Source organism: Hippocampus bargibanti, linkage group LG18 (assembly GCF_051943395.1).
Source record: "Hippocampus bargibanti isolate YZ-2025 linkage group LG18, ASM5194339v1, whole genome shotgun sequence".
Lineage (NCBI taxonomy): Eukaryota > Metazoa > Chordata > Actinopteri > Syngnathiformes > Syngnathidae > Hippocampus > Hippocampus bargibanti.
In genome coordinates, this window is record NC_142751.1 from 10,364,465 (window position 1) to 10,381,830 (window position 17,366).

The 17,366-nt window shown below is 41.0% G+C and overlaps 2 protein-coding genes and 1 long non-coding RNA gene across 5 annotated transcripts; 1 reads left to right on the forward strand and 2 right to left on the reverse strand.

Moving 5' to 3' along the window:
• Window positions 1-1,680: 1,680 nt before the first annotated feature.
• On the reverse strand, window positions 1,681-5,623 carry ndufa8 (NADH:ubiquinone oxidoreductase subunit A8). 2 transcript variants are annotated; one of them, XM_089020135.1, is made up of 4 exons: window positions 5,442-5,623; window positions 4,423-4,586; window positions 3,531-3,735; window positions 1,681-2,023 (listed from the first exon to the last, which is right to left on the reverse strand). In XM_089020135.1, exons 1-4 carry the CDS (start codon window positions 5,484-5,486, stop codon window positions 1,886-1,888), a joined length of 552 nt encoding a protein of 183 aa, XP_088876261.1. In that variant the 5' UTR covers window positions 5,487-5,623; the 3' UTR covers window positions 1,681-1,885. The 2 variants fall into 2 exon arrangements, with proteins under 2 accessions (XP_088876261.1, XP_088876262.1); XM_089020136.1 differs by having other exon boundaries at window positions 3,531-3,696; window positions 5,442-5,621.
• A 63-nt stretch (window positions 5,624-5,686) lies between these two features.
• Window positions 5,687-17,287, forward strand: morn5 (MORN repeat containing 5). Of its 2 annotated transcripts, XM_089020134.1 has the most exons (5): window positions 5,687-6,036; window positions 6,331-6,476; window positions 9,080-9,193; window positions 9,290-9,421; window positions 17,051-17,287. In XM_089020134.1, the coding sequence occupies exons 1-5, from the start codon at window positions 5,990-5,992 to the stop codon at window positions 17,152-17,154; spliced, it is 543 nt and encodes a 180-aa protein (XP_088876260.1). In that variant the 5' UTR covers window positions 5,687-5,989; the 3' UTR covers window positions 17,155-17,287. The 2 variants fall into 2 exon arrangements, with proteins under 2 accessions (XP_088876260.1, XP_088876259.1); XM_089020133.1 differs by having other exon boundaries at window positions 5,687-6,476.
• LOC148884564 (uncharacterized) lies at window positions 9,279-13,206 on the reverse strand. The gene is made up of 5 exons (XR_016118238.1): window positions 13,057-13,206; window positions 12,356-12,662; window positions 11,677-11,732; window positions 10,378-10,893; window positions 9,279-9,418 (listed from the first exon to the last, which is right to left on the reverse strand). It is a non-coding gene; the product is annotated as an uncharacterized LOC148884564 (long non-coding RNA).
• Window positions 17,288-17,366: the final 79 nt, after the last annotated feature.

Sequence of the window (17,366 nt, forward strand, 5' to 3'; positions counted from 1 at the left end):
TCATTTGGGGGCGGGAAAAGGGGGCTCTTAACGTTATGGATGACCCGCCGGTTTCAACTCCATATCCATTTGCAGAACCCGTCGACATCTGCCACCCTGCACTGTTTTGGCGCTCATCACCAATCCAAACATTCATTCCATTGTCTCCAGCGTGTCACCGGGCATTGGAAATATTGACAGTCGTGTTAGAAAGCAGCCAAAGTCGTTGGGAGTATTTTAGCGTGTCCAGCTCCCAGGCGGGCTGTTGCTTTGTGAAAGCCCCGTATTGTATTTCTTTCCTGTGCCAGAGCACGTTTCCTGTGGCGCTGCCGTGTCAAACAACGATGACCCGCCGCTTCCTGCAAGTCGCATGGAGGCGAGGCCCTGCCACGAGCCCCGGGGGCCTCTTGGCCAGCCACCGAACATGTTCGGAGAGCCCCCCCACCCTCGCCACGCTTTCAAGTCATCCCCCCAGCTTGCCTCTACCGCATCTCACTTTCCTCCTGCTCCCCCCTTTTACTTGGATGTTAATCACTCCTCCACGCATGCCCGCACCCCCTCCACTACGCCTTGCCTTCTTCTGCTCCGTATTTCCCTTAATCCACACCTCCTTTCCTCTTTGGATTCAATCTTCCCTCCTCCCCTTTTCTCCTTCTACGTGCAGGTCAGAAGAGGTTCTGTCAGACATTTCCCGTGCACACCGCTGATCCAGTCCACACCGTGGGTGGGGGATTTCTTCACACAGTCTACATTCAAATGCACCAAACTGGAGATGGGCGTGATAATCAACTGAGTGGGAAGAATCTTGTCAATTGTTTGGAACAAAAATTGACAAAAGTCCCAAACCTCAGAAGATTGGAGCCAAACATGCTATCCACTACTGCACGGCGCTGCCCTTCCAATGCCAGAAACTGTTTCTAAATCCATCAGAGGTGAACCAGAGTTCCAAAATAGATTATGCTTGACTTTACACAGAAATTTCAGGTTTGCATTAATTTAAGGTGCCGTTATGAAAAGCTCTGGCTCAATATTTACCGAGCAAGTATCTGAGTGTTTATTTGGATCTTGTGATGAAGTCAGAAGGATCATCGCCGCATTACGGTCGAGCCTTGAAAAGTCTGCTTTCAAAAGACGTCTCCAAGTAAACACCTGTGAGCCTCGTGTGTTGAGCTGCCAATTGGAGCATTGCTATTGTTCCCTGTAGAAATCAAGAACATGGCAGAGGTTAAAGACCTAATCCGAGTGATGACGACTCGCTTGGAAAATACCTCCACTACAACTGAAACTTGGACAGAAGGAGTGAAAAATAATAATATGAATAATAATCCAGTTTTGCTCACATCTGTTGGTCAGGTCAGCGAGGCGTTCAATTGGCTTCTCTTCCCATCTCATTCGGAGGTCATCATGTACTCGCGTGTCTGCGCACGTGAGCCGGCGACACAAATACGCTTTTACGCGCATCGCTTAAGTGCTTCTTTTTCACTCCATCCAGGTCGGGTCACGGAACGGGAAGCGAGCTGGGGGGGAAAAGAAGGAAGCAGAAGCAGCTCTCTGTGGCTGGAGGTAGTCACCTTTTAGTCTTGACCTTGAACCGGGCCCTCAATCAGGCTGACAGTACATTGCTCGGACAAAGCGCAGATGTGCAGAAATAGTGACGTACAAGCAGCTTTGAGACAACAAAAAAAAATACAAAAAGACATATAGATATATCCTTAATTTATTTTTTTTATTATGTGACAGCAATGTTCGCATATGACATTTACAGAAGTGGACAGGAAAGCTACAATGGCCTTCCTTTCGTCAAAATGAATTTCATGACGATGGTGAAGCTCTGTGCAAAAGCCACCAAACAATGACAAACTGCCACTGTCAGAACATTTGGTGACCTTGAACAGAGCCTGTGACCTCACCAGGGCCAAAAGAACAACCTGCTGCCATATTTGGAAGGCTCAAGTTTACCCTCGATGGTCGGGTTGGGCTCGGGGCGCGGGCGAGAGTGGTAGGGGTTCTCCGGCAGAGGCCTCGAGGTTGCAACCTTGGTCACCTGAGAATATAAATCAGGCACGCCATCACGTGGTTAGAAGTGCTCGCACTTCCTTGCATTCAAATGTTGACACCATGGGGCTCTGAGGACCTATCAATGGCAGTCATGTGCACATTGACTACATGAATAAAAATACAATGTGTAACAATAACACATACTCGACACATTATTAGTCTGTATTTGTTGGTGGGAAAAAAACAAACCTATTTTCCGGTGTATAAGGTGCACCGAGAAGGCTTCATTTTCCTCAAAAAATGACCCTGCGCCTTATACGTAAAGTAATATTGATCCACAACAGGTCTCACAACTATTGTTAGCAGCCATCGACTCCATTGTTACCCGTAGAAGTATAGTGATACCTTGGCTTACGAACTTAATTGGTTCCCATGCAAAGTGCGTAAGGCAAAAAGTGTGTATCCCAAAAATTAATGTCCCATAGGAAAACATTAAAATGAGAATAATCCGTTTCTAGATCCCCATAAAACAATGTTCTACTTTCTAATTTTCTAAGCCTTAAAACTACACATCATATTCCTTATTTTATGTATAATTAATGTGGTATGGGATTATAATTAAAGAAATAAACTGTACTGTATAATACAGTACAGTTTATTTACCTTTGATGGTCGTTGATGGCTTGATGGAATGGAATGGCAGGTTTCATCAGCATTAAACACTTGATGAGGAACGTAGCCTTCTTCTTTCACCATCTTGAGGAATGATCTATTGTAGGTACTTTCTCTGCGATCATTTTACCCTTTCCTCATCAATTGTGTTCTGTTTAGCTGGGTTGATAGCTTTTTGCATCAAGTGTACAGATGGCTTGCGCGAGTTGTTTGAAACTCTCTCACTGTCGTCTGCCCGTCTCTTTAATATTTGAACCACTTCCCCTCACTGTTGCGTTCTTGACCAATCACGTGGCTTTAACCGACGACTGGGGGTGCGGAATAGAGGACAAGCCGGCTGCCATTTTCTTGTGAGGAGAACGGGCTCGTTCGCGAACGACACATCACTCATCGTGGCGATCCGTGTGTATCCCAAAAAAAGTTTGGATGCCGAGGTAAAATGTTCATAAATTTAACGTTTGTAAACCGAAAAGTTTGTAAGCCAAGGGGTTCGTAAACCAAGGTATCAGTGTACATTGGTTTGTAATTATACATACAGTAATTATGCAAAGAACATGAATCACAAAAAAAACAGGTTTAAACTCAGAAATGAGCATGTGTTCAATAAGGGCTTCACAAAATGGATGGATGGTTGTGAAGGGAGACCTTTCTTTCGAGGAAATGTCGCATTATTCAAAAAAAAAAAATGACTGTGGCCTGATGGCAAATGCAGGTTTGTTACTGCTTTGACTGACAGGGGAAAGTTGGAAGTGAAAAAGGGGCAGGTGCAGGGAGAAAGGCATGATTTGTGAAATCTACAATTTGGTAGATGCAATCAAAAGCTCCTCTAATCAACACCGATGGCAGCCATCAACATTGAAGTGCTCGCTAACGAGGCTCACCTTCGACAGATCTCCCAGCTCAGGTCGCTCCCAGCCCAGCTTGTCAAGGACGCAGTTGTCGAAGGATTGCTGTTGCCGACGGCAACGGCGCAGCTCGGCCAAACTGGAATAGTCCAGGCAGGTCCAGTACTCGGTGAACGACTCGGCGCAGTTCCCCTTGATTTGCCTGATAGGCAAAATGGGGAAATACAGGTATGCCACAACTCTGTACACGTGCATTGGAAACAAAGTTCGACTCAATATTGCCGACAATATAAATGAATATTCAAGAGCGCTTTGTTTTGAAATCATCTTCCTACAAATCATATCAAGGGATGGTTTGTTTTTAAAAATGCTTTGTGCCCACTTTCCACATTCAAGTACCGTATTTTCGGAATATAAGGCACACCTTCAACAAATGACATATGTAAAAACCTTTTCCATAGATAAGGTGCATCGCATTATAAGGGGCACCTTCAATTTTAAAATGTTTTCTTTACGTAAAGGGCACTGGATTATGAGGCGCATGGTCAGCTTTTGAAAAAAAAAAAATCTCTTAGGTGCGCTTGATAGTGCAGAATATACGGTAATTATTGTGGTCTCACTTGTTCTCTGCTTGGACTGAATAATTCCTCAAATTAGCATCATAATATAGGAGAATGCAACTCTAAAAACAAAAAGGCTATAATTCCAGTTTTTCAGTAGGCATGCAGTATCATTCATCGTTCATTTTACAGTGCTAAAATGCGTTTAGTGCAGTTTCCACGTTTGAATTCGCCACTTCACTAAACTTGAATGCCTCGTGTGAAATAGCCACCAGTATTATTGTTGTAATACGCAATACTAGTTTGGTAGTATTTCATAAAGCTGCCGCAGTGCACGGTTCAGATTGAAACAAGTAATAGGAACGTACCTGAAGAAGTTGAGCGCACACTCGTTTACTTTCCTCCCTTCTTTGAGACATTTGCGAGGGTCCTTTTCCTCCCAGCGGCAGAGCATGAACTCTTTGTTGGGTTTGTCACACTGGGAGCCATAGTGGTGAGCAGCTGCCTTCAGCACCGCAGATGACACTTTGATCTGGTCGGGTGTCGTGAATAAAAGTTAACTGACAAAGAACAATTCCAATGCATATTAAATTCTACAATCAAACTTGTGTATGTATTCGGAAAATGTGAAGAGGCCCAAGGAAAAAAGAACACCTAAGTACAGTGAGACTGTAGATGAGACACAAACCAGAGTTGTGCGCATTGTCAGGCACCTGTACATCAAAAAACCTCACTATATTTATGTTCAACAGCCATTAAGATATCGATAGTAACTTTACAATCAATTGTTTCAATTCAATGGTTATTATTATGGTTGCTGTTCCAATTGTGTAAAGAATTGTGCCATAATTAAGAGCTACTGCTGCTGCAAACATGTCTCATTTATTAACACGTTTATAGAAAAATTAAAAACGGCTCTTTTTATGATATTTTGCAGCTCAAGACTACTGCAAACCAGAAGCACAATAAAAAACGTCGGGCGTTGTCGATCAAAACAAAACCCTATCTTTGTTATGATTTTTTTCTGCCTTACAGAGATAAATTCAGCCTGCCATACGACGTTGCCGTGAATGACAGAATTTCGGTGCATAGCAGACACAATTAAACTTATATTGCTGAGTGTTATGATTCAAACTATTAAAATTAGCTTGCGCTGCTTGCTATGCAATCTGGTATCTGAGGCGCCGGTTACGTTAGCATAAAGACATGATTTCTTTTTAAATGCGCAGTGCAACTCTTCTATGAGTACTACGACTAATGACAGGTAAATTATGGTTCTTGCAGTAAATTCCTTCATATTACAAACGATAAGCGAAAGTGGTTAGCATAATAGCTAACATGCTAACTTCTTAGCTTGGGTATAATTTCCATTCACAAAGTTGTTTACCTCGTCCACTTTTAGCTCCTGCAAACTTGGGAGTTCCACCGGCATGGCTGCATGCGTGTGGAACAAAGCACACGCGGGGAAAACGACGACACTGTCAGGACTTTGAAGGTGTCTCCTCGTCTGGTCCAGGACGAGCGACCGAGCCGCCGAGAAGGTCAGTTTTCACGACAAGTCGGAGGCGCGTGTTGATGACGCATTCTGACGAGTACTTCATTGAAACACGCACGCGCAGTTGGGATCTGGGTAATTAAATGTTTAATGGAAGTCTGATTTTGTTTTTGGGAGTACATAAACTTGGGAGTTTGTGTAAAAATGTCTTTGTTTAAATATTCCATCGGCATAAAATATAACTGGACGCAACTTTAACTTGACACAATAGTGAATTAAATGTTGCCATGGTAACACGGACGCTATTTAAAACTGGTGAACGGAGACCGTTTGACACTCGTGTGTGGTAAACAGATTTCTATATTTTGTGCCATCGTAAATGCAGAAGAAAATCAATTCTGAGGAGACTGCTTTTTTTGAAACACAAGTTAAGGGTGAAAATGGAGCTCACCGGAAGCAGTTATGAAGGCCCTACTCTAAATAGCAGGTAAGTACAATGTTATTTTAATTGTAGCCGTTTCATTAGCAATGATCAATGTGTGAATGCTGAAATTGAAATGATATATAAATTCAGTGAAAAAAGGTATGCACAAGTGTATGTGTGTGTTTGGGGGTGGGGGCAAAAACAAACAAAATAATAGCGTAGGCATCACTGCAAATAACAGGTAAAAAAGTATACTGTGATGTAATACGTTTAAGAAGTCATGCATTTTTCAATTATTCTGGTTTATACACATTGTTACAGGATATATTTTAACATGGCGGTGTATCATCCTTTTAGGATGGAAGGAGAAGGGGAGTACACCTTCCCGTCAGAAACCAAGTACATCGGGGAGATGAAAGAAGGGATGTTCCATGGAGGAGGGGTGCTCCACTTTCCAAATGGAAGTAAATACGAGGCTACCTGGGAGAACGGCATCGCCATAGAGTGTGTGTGTGTGTGTTTTTGTGTATTTCTATGCACGCATCTACTCTATGTTTCAAATCGGTTATACTTAATATTCCATCTGCTCCATGTTATAGTAATCATTCGGCATTCTTGTAACGGCGATTAAGTTTCTCTGTGTCATACTTGACAAAGCTGTATTCTATCCTGCTCACGTGCATTTACAGCAGCAATCATTGCAGTTATTATCATCAATTCCGATGAGGGTCACTTGAAATGATCGTCGCAGTGAACCGTGACTAAACTCAGTCAAGACTTCCCCGCACCTGCGCTGATGCAACGATGCTGAGCCCAAACGGCAACACGTTGAACTCCCGGGATAAGTAACACAGCTTTATCGGACCAAGAGCAATTTATATGAAAAATAATATCCCATATTTAAAAAAATAATAATAAGTACTAAATGTTAATCACATAAGCAACAGTCATTCAGCCTCTCCGAGATTTATTTCCATTTTTTTTGGTCATGACTCAATTAAATGGTCACTTGTAGCTAGGCAGATTTCATATACTACAGCGATACCTCAGTTTACGAACGCTTTAGTTTAAGATTTTTTCACTTTACGTACATTAAATTTGCGAGAATATAATCTTGGCATACAAACTAGTTTTCGGGAAACACATGCCACAATGGCTGGCGGACTAGTTTTCCACACCCACGTTCTTTGAGTGCACTCAGTGCAGACGTGGTTTGTTATCGAGTGGATAGTTTTGCTTTTTTTGGGACAAAAAAAGACCCCACCACAGGCTAGTGTTAAGGCGAAGAGGACACAAAAGAAAATTACGGCCCAGCAGAAGGAGATCATTGAAAACCACGAACAAGGTGCGCGTTTGTGTGACTTAACGTCCCAGTACCAGTATGCTAAGTCGACCATTGCTACGTATGGCTAAGGATGTTTCTGTGTTGTCTAAGCAACGGTCTCAGGCAATAGAAGAGGTTGAAAAACTTCTGTCGATTTGGATTAACGAAAAGCAGCTAGCAGGGGGATAGTGTGTGAGGGTATTGCCGAGAAAGCACAGCAACTTCACTCGGATATCATCAAGAGGCAACTAGATCAACAAATATCACAAAGGTAAATAAAACGACTTTATTATACAGTAGAGTTAATTTCTTTAATTACAACACAATAGCACATTTAGTATACATAAAATAAGTGATATTATGTGTATTTTTAAGGCTTATTTAGCAGAAAATTATGCTTTATGGAGACCTGGAAACGGATTATTCTCATTTTTAATGGTTTCTTATGGGAAATAAATGTTTGGCAGACGAACTTTTCGCCTTAGACACACTTTCTGGGAACCAATTAAATTTGTAAACTGAGGTATCACTGTATATAGAAAAAAATATATAATTTGGATTGACTTACCATGTGAAGCTTCCACAATTGATTCTGTATTTTATATTGACATCTAAATGCACCACCAGATGGATCAAGTTTTGGCTCTGTCCCTTATACCGAGTAACGGTCATCACTCGTCTTGACATAAGTTCCTCATCACACTATGCTCATGTCTTGCGTTTAAGATTTCCAACCTCCCAACAAAAGAAAATCAAATTCAATTAGGTAACCATTGTAATGGCCATGCACATATTTAGCTTGGATGGGGCTACAAATGAATGACATCAATTTCAAAGGTCCCATTCGCTCTGTTTTTCCATGTCGGAACAGATGTCAGACGCTTTTTTTTTTATATCTAATTGCATTGTTTAGTTTGGAAAGTAGCTGTTTCTAATAAACAACATTCCCCAACCATGTTCACTTTTTTTTCTATTATGAGCCCTTGTCTCCTTCCACGCACACATATACACGCCATTTGTTTACCAGAAGGCAAAACCCATTGTCTCCCATTAGAGTCTATCCACGCAGATTGGAATCTCCATCCCTGCCTCGAACCAAAAACAAAGATGAAAAAAAAAACACATTCCCCATGTGCGACTTAAAGAGTGATATTTGCAAAACAGCGGCTTTCAATCTTGTTTTCTTAAATTGTTTTGTTCTGGAGAGATGTTAGCGTTTTTTATTCCTCTCCCATGTCATAAGCAGATGTGCAAGTCAAATGCCGTATTTTCCCGCGTATAAGGCGCACACAAAAGCCTTGATTTTCTTCATAAGATGACCCTGCGCCTTATACGCCTTATATGTGAAGTAATATTTCAGCCACAAGAGGTCTCGCAACTACAGAAAAAATATCCTGTGACAAAAGTGTCCTTGAGAGTTTTGAAAGGTGCTTAAAAATGAAATGTATTATTATTATTATTATTATACTGTCAACAGCCACAGACTCAATTTTTCCCCCTGCAAAAGTAGTGCCAAGCCTCTAATGTAGCACCTTATAATGTGGTGTGCCTTATATTTGGAAAACTTTTATAGATTTATATGTTATGTTTGGAAAACATTTATTCATTCATTGAAGATGTGCCTTGTCCGGTGCGCCTTATTTATGGAAAAAAAAAAGATCATCCATCATTCATTGGGGGTGCGCCTTATACTCCGGTGCACCTTATACACTGGAAAATACGGTAATTGAATCAAATAAATGTTCAGATATATTGAGTTTCCATTTCTTGTGTTATGAAAAAAGGGATCCTTCACTTTTGCTGACGGGCTGCGGTACCAAGAGAAGGACTGGGATTACTGCGATGGCAATGACAGACGTTTCTACACCGAGAGATGCAATGGCCTTCGCCCGGCAGGTTGATATTGTTGTCATTTAATCGACTGTTTTAAGAGTGAATCGCGTTTTAAGAGTAAATCACATTGCATGTCAATTTTTCTCCCCCCCCACAAAGGTGAATCCCAGCTGACAGACCTGCATCCTCCACGTGTCATTCCTGAAGGCTGTTATGACTGTGGAGATGGTTTCTATGACCCCGAAACGAGAACGATCACTTCTTACAATGGTTCTTTCCTCAGAATTGCTGGTGAGACAAAGAAAACACTTCAGCGGTTCATATATTGCATCATAATAATATAATAACCAAGCAGCTTTAAAGGACAAAGGTCACCTCCGGACAAGTTGTATCCATAATTTGTAAAATCACTTCAAATGACTTCGACTGAGCGTATTTTATAATATTCCACCGCATATAGCCATATTTTACGTTTTAAGCCTCGCGCTGAATATTCAGGAAGTCTTGTTTTCGAGTTGGTGACGATTCCTGAAGTGACATCACGTCTGGAACGCCCCTGACCGAGAAAGCGACACAATGCATTTTGGGTACTTTTTTTCGTTTGAAAACACCGTGTTGATGCGAAATTAGAAGGAAAATACATAAATAATGCAAAGGTGAATCCTTGTGTGTTGCACCAAGACTACTATTTGATACTAGTTGACTCAAATTCCCAGCAGACAAATCAGCCCATTTCCAACGGAGCTTGGGCGCCATCTTGTGCAATTTCTGGGACGCTACATTGGAGACCTGATGGCTCGAATTGATACGGGAGGACTTCTTTAATCGATTGCAAACATTTATGCTTTCCTCTTCAGAACTATTTGAATCAGATTCATAACTGGATGAGTAACAAGAAAGCATCTTCTCCGAATCTGTTTTGATTCTAGAGCAAGGCAAGACGTCCTGGCGTGATGTCATGAACAAGGGGGCGTCATTTTGAAGTAGTTTTGGGACACTGAGTCATTTTTACTGGTGTTTTGTGTTTGACTAAAAATATCAGCCTGCGTGTTTTGGGTATTTTAGATGCTATAAAACGTTTTTCTGATGTCAGTTAGGAAACAAAAAAATGGTGTCGGTTGTCCTTTAAAACGCTAGAGTGGCAGGTTTGTTCTTCTAAGAATAGAATCAAATCCCAACGATTTCTCCTCTTTATTCTGCATTTAGCAGCGTTCTTGCTCAAGAGTGTCCATGTGGATTTGACGTACCATCTTGTCTTGAGACACTTTTTTTTTCCAAAGAAAAATGCTCCTGTATCCTGCATAGATTTATTTTCCACCCCAAGGAAGTGTAAGGGCATTTGTCAGAGCGCATGTACACTCGGGATTTATTGCCTCAGGGCTTCCCGTCCAGGATGCAATGATGATGGTACACTGGGGGCGGGAAGAAAAAAAAAAACGAATCCGGTGTGGGGAAACACCTCCACGCATTAAGAAAAGAGGAAGGAGTAGATGCAAGTTGCTATTCTCAAGCGTGGATAAAAGAGACAACTCACCTATACTTACCTGACAGAACAAAATGAATGTGACCATAGCGCTGGATAATCACCGCTCCATTTACAGACCCATCCTTAGACACCGTTGCTAGTGTGGGCAAACATTCTCGCCTGGCAGAGTGCCAAAGCGTAGAACAATAGGATCGTCGGCCAATATTACCCAAGAGGTCAGGGATTATTTTTGGAGTTGACTCTCACAGGAGAACACGCGTAGCCTGCCATGGTAATGCTGAGGTGGGAGAAAGACGCAAGTCAAGTTTTGACGCAAGTCCCAAATCTGGCAAAAATCCAGGGGAGCCATTGTTTGGGGGTTTTAACAAGTTTAGAGGTCAATTCGTCGTTGGACAAGTATGCTCTTAACTCATTCACTGCCAGATGTGCAAAAATGTGTCCACTCCAGTGCCAGGGTTTTTGTCATTGTCACTTGAATTCCATGACCCACACAATATTGAGTTTTAGGACTACATGTTTAACATTCAATGCAGCGTAAGAAACCCTATACTCTCTGATTTCATCAGAAAAAAAATGACTTAATTCCTAAATTAACAACTGCTGACGCTGGAACAACGCGCTAACATGGAATAAAGCGAAATGTTGCCCTCTCGTGGAAGGACAAAAACATTGCCAGAGGTCTAACCAGTGCTTTATCGGCACCCCAGCAAGAAAAACTAAAACCCGAACAAATTTGGGAATGGCGCTCCATGTCACTTTTCAATTCCTGAATGAATTCGAGAATGGCAGCGAATTACAGTGATACCTTGGCTTACGAATTTAATTGGTTCCCAGACAGAGTGCGTTAGGCGAAGACTATGTATCCCAAAAAATAATTTCTCATAGGAAACCATTAAAATGAGAATAATCCGTTCCCAGGTCCCCATCAAACAATTTTCTACTTTCTTATTTTCTAACCCTTAACATTACACAAAATATACCTTATTTTATGTATAATAAATGTTCTATGGTTATAATTAAAGGAATAAACTGTACTGTGTAATAAAGTCGTTTTATTTACCTTTTTGATTGTCGTTGATGGCTTGATGGAATAGAGGGGCCGGTTTAACTGCACCCCTGCAAGAAAAAAACAAAACCCGAACAATTTCGGGAATGGCGCTTCAATTCCAGAATGAATTCGTCAATGGCGGTGAATGAGTTAATTGCCAGGCAACTGATAAAATTATAAATTAGACAAAACACTTTTTTTCAAACGCTGGGTCTCACTTAAGCGCAATATCTGAAAATATGTGCATTTGCGGTGCCATTTATTCCGGCAATTTCATTTTTGAATCAATAAAGTACAGGTACTGTTTTTTTGTCAGTGAACTACTAGTTATATTTATAAATTATAATCCCGATTCAGAACTTTTTTGAGGGACAATTTAAAAGTCTGAGGCATTGGGACCTGACTTTATTTTTGCCAACATGTCAAAGATCCTTTTATTAGAACCCGTCAGAGCAACAAAACTATTCTGTCCTTATGTTATCACCAAACAGAAGGCACGCCGAGCCATTTCTTTAACGTTTCCACTGGCTTTGGCCTCCAAGTACACAACTGCGCTGATTAACCAACGGGTTGTTTGCAACAGGTGACAAATATTGACCTCTGTGTTTGATATTTAGCACATAGCAGTGACAAAGTGCACGAAACTACCAAAATAAAACTAAAATGGTGGATGTTTTCTTTTAAGAAATACCTTATAGTATGGGCCAAGGCTAATTTGTGAACAGGCATCCAGGCATCGACTCTCAAGGAGCAACACAGCAGGCAGCTGCAGGGTGACCATATTGTTTGGCGCGCTTTCCTGTTTCTGGGATAAGCGCTTCCCTTTGAAAAGCCTCCTCTGTGAAAAACATTCCAGTGCCAACAAAAACACCTCTGGTGACTAAAACGACAGGCCCTCCCTTTGTCCTCGTCAGGCTGAGGTGTTCCACAGACAGATAACATCAACCTGGGGCTTGAGAAGTGGAATATTTCAAACCCTGGCTGCGCTTACTGTACATCTGTGAACAGAAAATACCATTTGGGTTGAATCCAAAGCGCGGTTTTGCACGGATGATCATTTTTAAGATGTGTATCAAACCAGATGCTGTTTTTGTTGTGTGATGATATCATAGAAGTGAATTGGGCACAGATGACTTACACATGGACTGTTTCACTCCACGGGTTCAAAAACAAAAGTAATTTGGAGTCAAAATAGGGTTCTTAATTTGTGGTTTCAGAATTAACGAGTTGTATTTACTTGCTTCGAAACAGCAGGTGTGCCCAAATATTCTGGACTGACTTCGATGAAGCAACGACGCGCGATCGATTCCTTACCGCGCATGTGCACGGCAAGATGAGCAACAGCCTGAGAAGCTGTTATGCTAGCTGTTAACTGTAGTAGCTCACACGTACCGTTTTAAAGTGCTTCACTCAGCCCTCTAAATTCCAGTTCTTAGTCCGCACCCTCAGTGAAGTGTACACTAAACAAACTAGGAACGAGAAAAATGATAACGATAAAAGTTATAAAGCCCTGAAAACAAGTAAAAAATGTCAGGCTGCTGAGTGCTAACAACTTCCGGGTCAAGCGTCAGTACCGTACCTGGTGTACGTCTGTCGACGTACCTGGTTTATTTAATTTTATTTTTTAAATACTTTTTGTGAAAATTAAAGTAATACGATGATTATAGTGAAGTTTACATTTAAACAAAAATATATTATTAACATTAAAAAAGAAACACGAATGGTTGTTTTCCCCCCCTCCTCTACATGACTTGGGACCAATCCGCGACCAGCCGGTCGGTCGTGATTGACGTAACGTAACTAAATACGGAAGTTTGTTCGAAATTGAGCAATGAAGAAGCGAGTTTTAAAAATTCCAAGAAAATAATTTATCTTCAAGTCCAAAAATTTTCAAATAACTTCATTAAATAACACTAAAATGTATTTGGCTTTTAGAATAAAATATAATAAATTACATTGAACGAAGAAGCTGTGCTAGCTTAGCTCGAAATTGGTCTAACTGGCACTGCCATCGACTTCATATGGTTCACCCTAAATGTTCCCAACTGATTTATGAGCCAACAGTGGCACCCTTGATTGGTCGCCAGACAGTGAAGGGGGATGTTCCCAACTGGTTTATGAGCGAACATTAGCACCCTAGATTGGTCGCCAGACAATGAAGGAGGACACACAAATAAACAGCCATTAAAGGACAACCGACACCAATTTTTTGTTTCCTAACTGACATCAGAAAAACATTTTATAGCATCTAAAATACCAGAAACACGCAGGCTGGTATTTTTAGTCAAATGCAAAACACCAATAAAAATGAGTTAGTGTCCCAAAACTACTTCAAAATGACCTCGGAAATGGCGAGTTTCAGAAAGTCCCGCCCCCTTGTTCGTGACGTCACGCCAGGACGTCTTGCCTTTGCTCCAGAATCAAAACAATGGCTTCAGAGAGTTCAGATTCGGAGAAGATGCTTTCCTGTTACTCATCCAGTTATGAATATGATTCAAATAGTTCTGAAGAGGAAAGCACAAATGTTTGCAATTGATTAAAGAAGTCCACCGTATCAATTCGAGCCATCAGGACTCTAATGTAGCGTCCCGGAAAATGCACAAGATGGCACCCAAGCTCCGTTGGAAATGGGTTAATTTATCTGCTGGGAATGTGTGTCAACTAGTATCAAATCTTAGTCTTGGTGCAACGATTCACCATCGCGTTATTTATGTCTTTTCTTTCTAATTTCACCATCAGTAGAAGTCATTTGAAGTGATTTTACAAATTATGAACACAACTTGTCTGGAGACGTCGGTTGTTCTTTAATACTTATCTTCACTTCGTTGGGCATACATTATCTTCAGGGTATCCAATATGCACGCTCTTAGGCAGCAAAAATGTCGCTAATACTTACCGGCCACCTGTGTCCTCAATTTAGGCCAACTTAAATCACCAGCGTCCAATCTGAAGAGGGCACCATTACCAAAGACGTGAATCGGGGTCAATCTTATCATCATCAATGCAGGTTATTGGGGTCCCCTCTTGACCCGATGACGAGATACACGTAGACCCCGATGATTACATTTTAGAGCCACAAAGACGGATGGAAAATGTTTGCAGCTGCTGATAAGCTCAATTGACCAAGCCCTGGCCCAAATCCCCCCATATTCTCCCTCCTGATCAGGTAGGAAGAAGATTGGGAGAGTTTTGTGCTTGAAGTGGCTGTTAGCGTTGACGCCCGTCGCTACCAAATTACACACAATCAAGTCGACAACCTGGACCTGAATACCGCCCATCCCCCCCTCCGCCCCAATGGAGCCCCACGCGCGCGCCAGCTTTTCGGGGTGAGGCCTTCGCGCGCGCTCAAGTGCATGCAGCTGCGCGCGTTCCAGAGAAGGGCGACTTCCCCTGCAATTAGCTCCACATTTCACTTGTAACAATTGACGAACTGCAGCATTATCTGCTCCTCTGGCAGTCCTTTTTTGGCAGACAACAAAAAAAAGGGGGCGACCATTTTGCGAGGGGTTATTGTTTACGGGTGTCTGAAGTGGCTGTGAGAAGTTATTTTCTCCTAATTGTGAAGCTTATCTTGATTTGACAAAATTTACCAGCGACCTGAATGGCACTTCACTGCTCAAGCTGCCTTTTACACACAAAAGTGACCCGTGTTTTTAATTCTGCGGCTCAGTCGCCATTATCCTTCCTTTCATGCTGTGCCCGATTACGAATCAGTTTACTGGCCGATAGATATTTAAATGGTGGTCAAGCGGAAGACATTTTTGAGAGGCCCCGCCGTGCTTAATTTGATCTACAGTGAACGACCATCCATGAGCTGTCTAACTCTCTCGCTCTCTAGCTAGCTAGCTGGCTATTAACTAGCTATTAGCTAGATAGCTAGAGCGCTCTAGCTGTATAGCTCTCTAGCTAGCTATCTATCTATTAACTAGATAGCTAGAGCTCTCTAGCTGTCTAGCTCTCTAGCTGGCTAGCTATCTATTAACTAGCTATTAGCCAGATAGCTAGCTTTCTATCTATTTGAGTTGAGTGAACGCTGGCGCGTGTGGCCGCCGCTGCTCACCCACAGAAATAAATGTATCCTCTGACTGTAAAGTGACCTTGAGAGTTTTGAAAGGCGCTTATAAATGAAATGTATTATTATTATTAGCTAGATAGCTAGCTACTAGCTATCTAGTTGGCTATCTATTGGTTATATGGCTGGCTAGCTAGCTAATTGAGTCAGGAAACCTATTGGCTATCTCGCTATTTATTAGCTATCTAGCATTCTATTGGGTAGCTAGCTAGCTTTCTATCTTTTTGAGTTACTTCCGGGTGAGTGAACGCTGGCGAGCGTGGCTGCCGCTACTCACCCACATATTATTATTATTATTATTATTATATTATTGTGGGGGTACATTCTTCACCCAGACGCCAGTCGCGAAACCGTGATGAAAGGCTACACAAAGAAAAAAACGTTTTGCAAAAATAATTGTTTTGCATCCACAAGTGTTTCAAACACAATTAAAATGATTGAAGCACACCTTTTAAATATTAATAATAATAAGAATAATTCATTTCATTTATAAGTGCCTTTTAAAACTCTCAAGGTCACTTCATAATAATAATAATAATAATAATAATAATAATAATAATAATAATAATAATAATAATAATAAATATATATTAAAATATAAAAAATAATATATATAAAAAGCGTTATTTTTTAAAATATATAAAAATAATATATTAAGATGATATAATAATAATACATGTCATTTATAAGCGCCTTTCAAAACTCTCAAGGTCACTTTCCAGTCACAGGATCAGTTTTTCTGTGGGTGAGTAGCAGCAGCCACACACGCCAGCGTTCACGCAACCCGGAAGTAACTCAAAAAGATAGAAAGCTAACTAGATAGCTAATAGAATGCTCGATAGCTAATAGATAGCTAGATAGCCAATATGTTTCCTGACTCAATTAGCTAGCTCGCCAGCCATATAGCCAATAGATTGCCAACTAGATAGATAGATAGATAGATAGATAGATAGATAGATAGATAGATAGATAGATAGATAGATAGATAGATAGATAGATAGATAGATAGATAGATAGATAGATAGATAGATAGATAGATAGATAGATAGATAGATAGATAGATAGATAGATAGATAGATAGATAAAGAGGCTGGGCCTGGTTGGGTCGTGCATGCTGTCAGTGAGTTTTGTGCGAGTGTCTCGGTGTGAGCTGTGACTGACATCAGTTCTGCTGTGTGTCTACCCATTATGAAAACCCGTAAAAAGATATTGCTATTGATCTTGATTTTTCATTAATTAAAGGTTTGCCTTATACTCCGGAGCACCTTATACACCTGAAAATACGGTAGTTTATTATTTTTATTTTTCTAACAGATGACTCGGAACATGAGTGGATCGTGCGAACCTGTCGAGTGGCAGAGGATCCGATTCCCGAGTCCTTCCTAGAAGATGTGTCCTCTGTTTCTAATGTAGATTAAAAATAAAAATAAGTAACTTGTTTGGACATAATATGTCACTCTGGAAGCTTTTTTTTTATTTTTGACCTCTTGAATCAGTAATTGCAATAAATGGTGCAATAAAGTGATTGAAATTGTATTGTCTGCATTTGCGACGGCGGAAGCTAACTTTAGCAATGCATGTTGGCAAATAAATGAAAAAATAAAATACAAAATAAAATGTTATTACAGGT

What these genes read in the sequence shown, in the direction of transcription:
- morn5 (XM_089020133.1), top strand. Translation starts at nt 6,254, where the DNA reads ATGCATTTTTCAATTATTCTGGTTTATACACATTGTTACAGGATATAT. An exon ending in GGAGAACGGCATCGCCATAG is followed by an intron (nt 6,477 to 9,079) that starts AGTGTGTGTGTG and finishes TGTTATGAAAAA; the next exon opens with AGGGATCCTTCACTTTTGCT. An exon ending in TTCTTTCCTCAGAATTGCTG is followed by an intron (nt 9,422 to 17,050) that starts GTGAGACAAAGA and finishes TTTTTCTAACAG; the next exon opens with ATGACTCGGAACATGAGTGG.
- ndufa8 (XM_089020135.1), bottom strand. Translation starts at nt 5,486, where the DNA reads ATGCCGGTGGAACTCCCAAGTTTGCAGGAGCTAAAAGTGGACGAG. An exon ending in AGGAGCTAAAAGTGGACGAG is followed by an intron (nt 4,587 to 5,441) that starts GTAAACAACTTT and finishes ACACCCGACCAG; the next exon opens with ATCAAAGTGTCATCTGCGGT. An exon ending in AGCTGGGAGATCTGTCGAAG is followed by an intron (nt 2,024 to 3,530) that starts GTGAGCCTCGTT and finishes TTATATTCTCAG; the next exon opens with GTGACCAAGGTTGCAACCTC.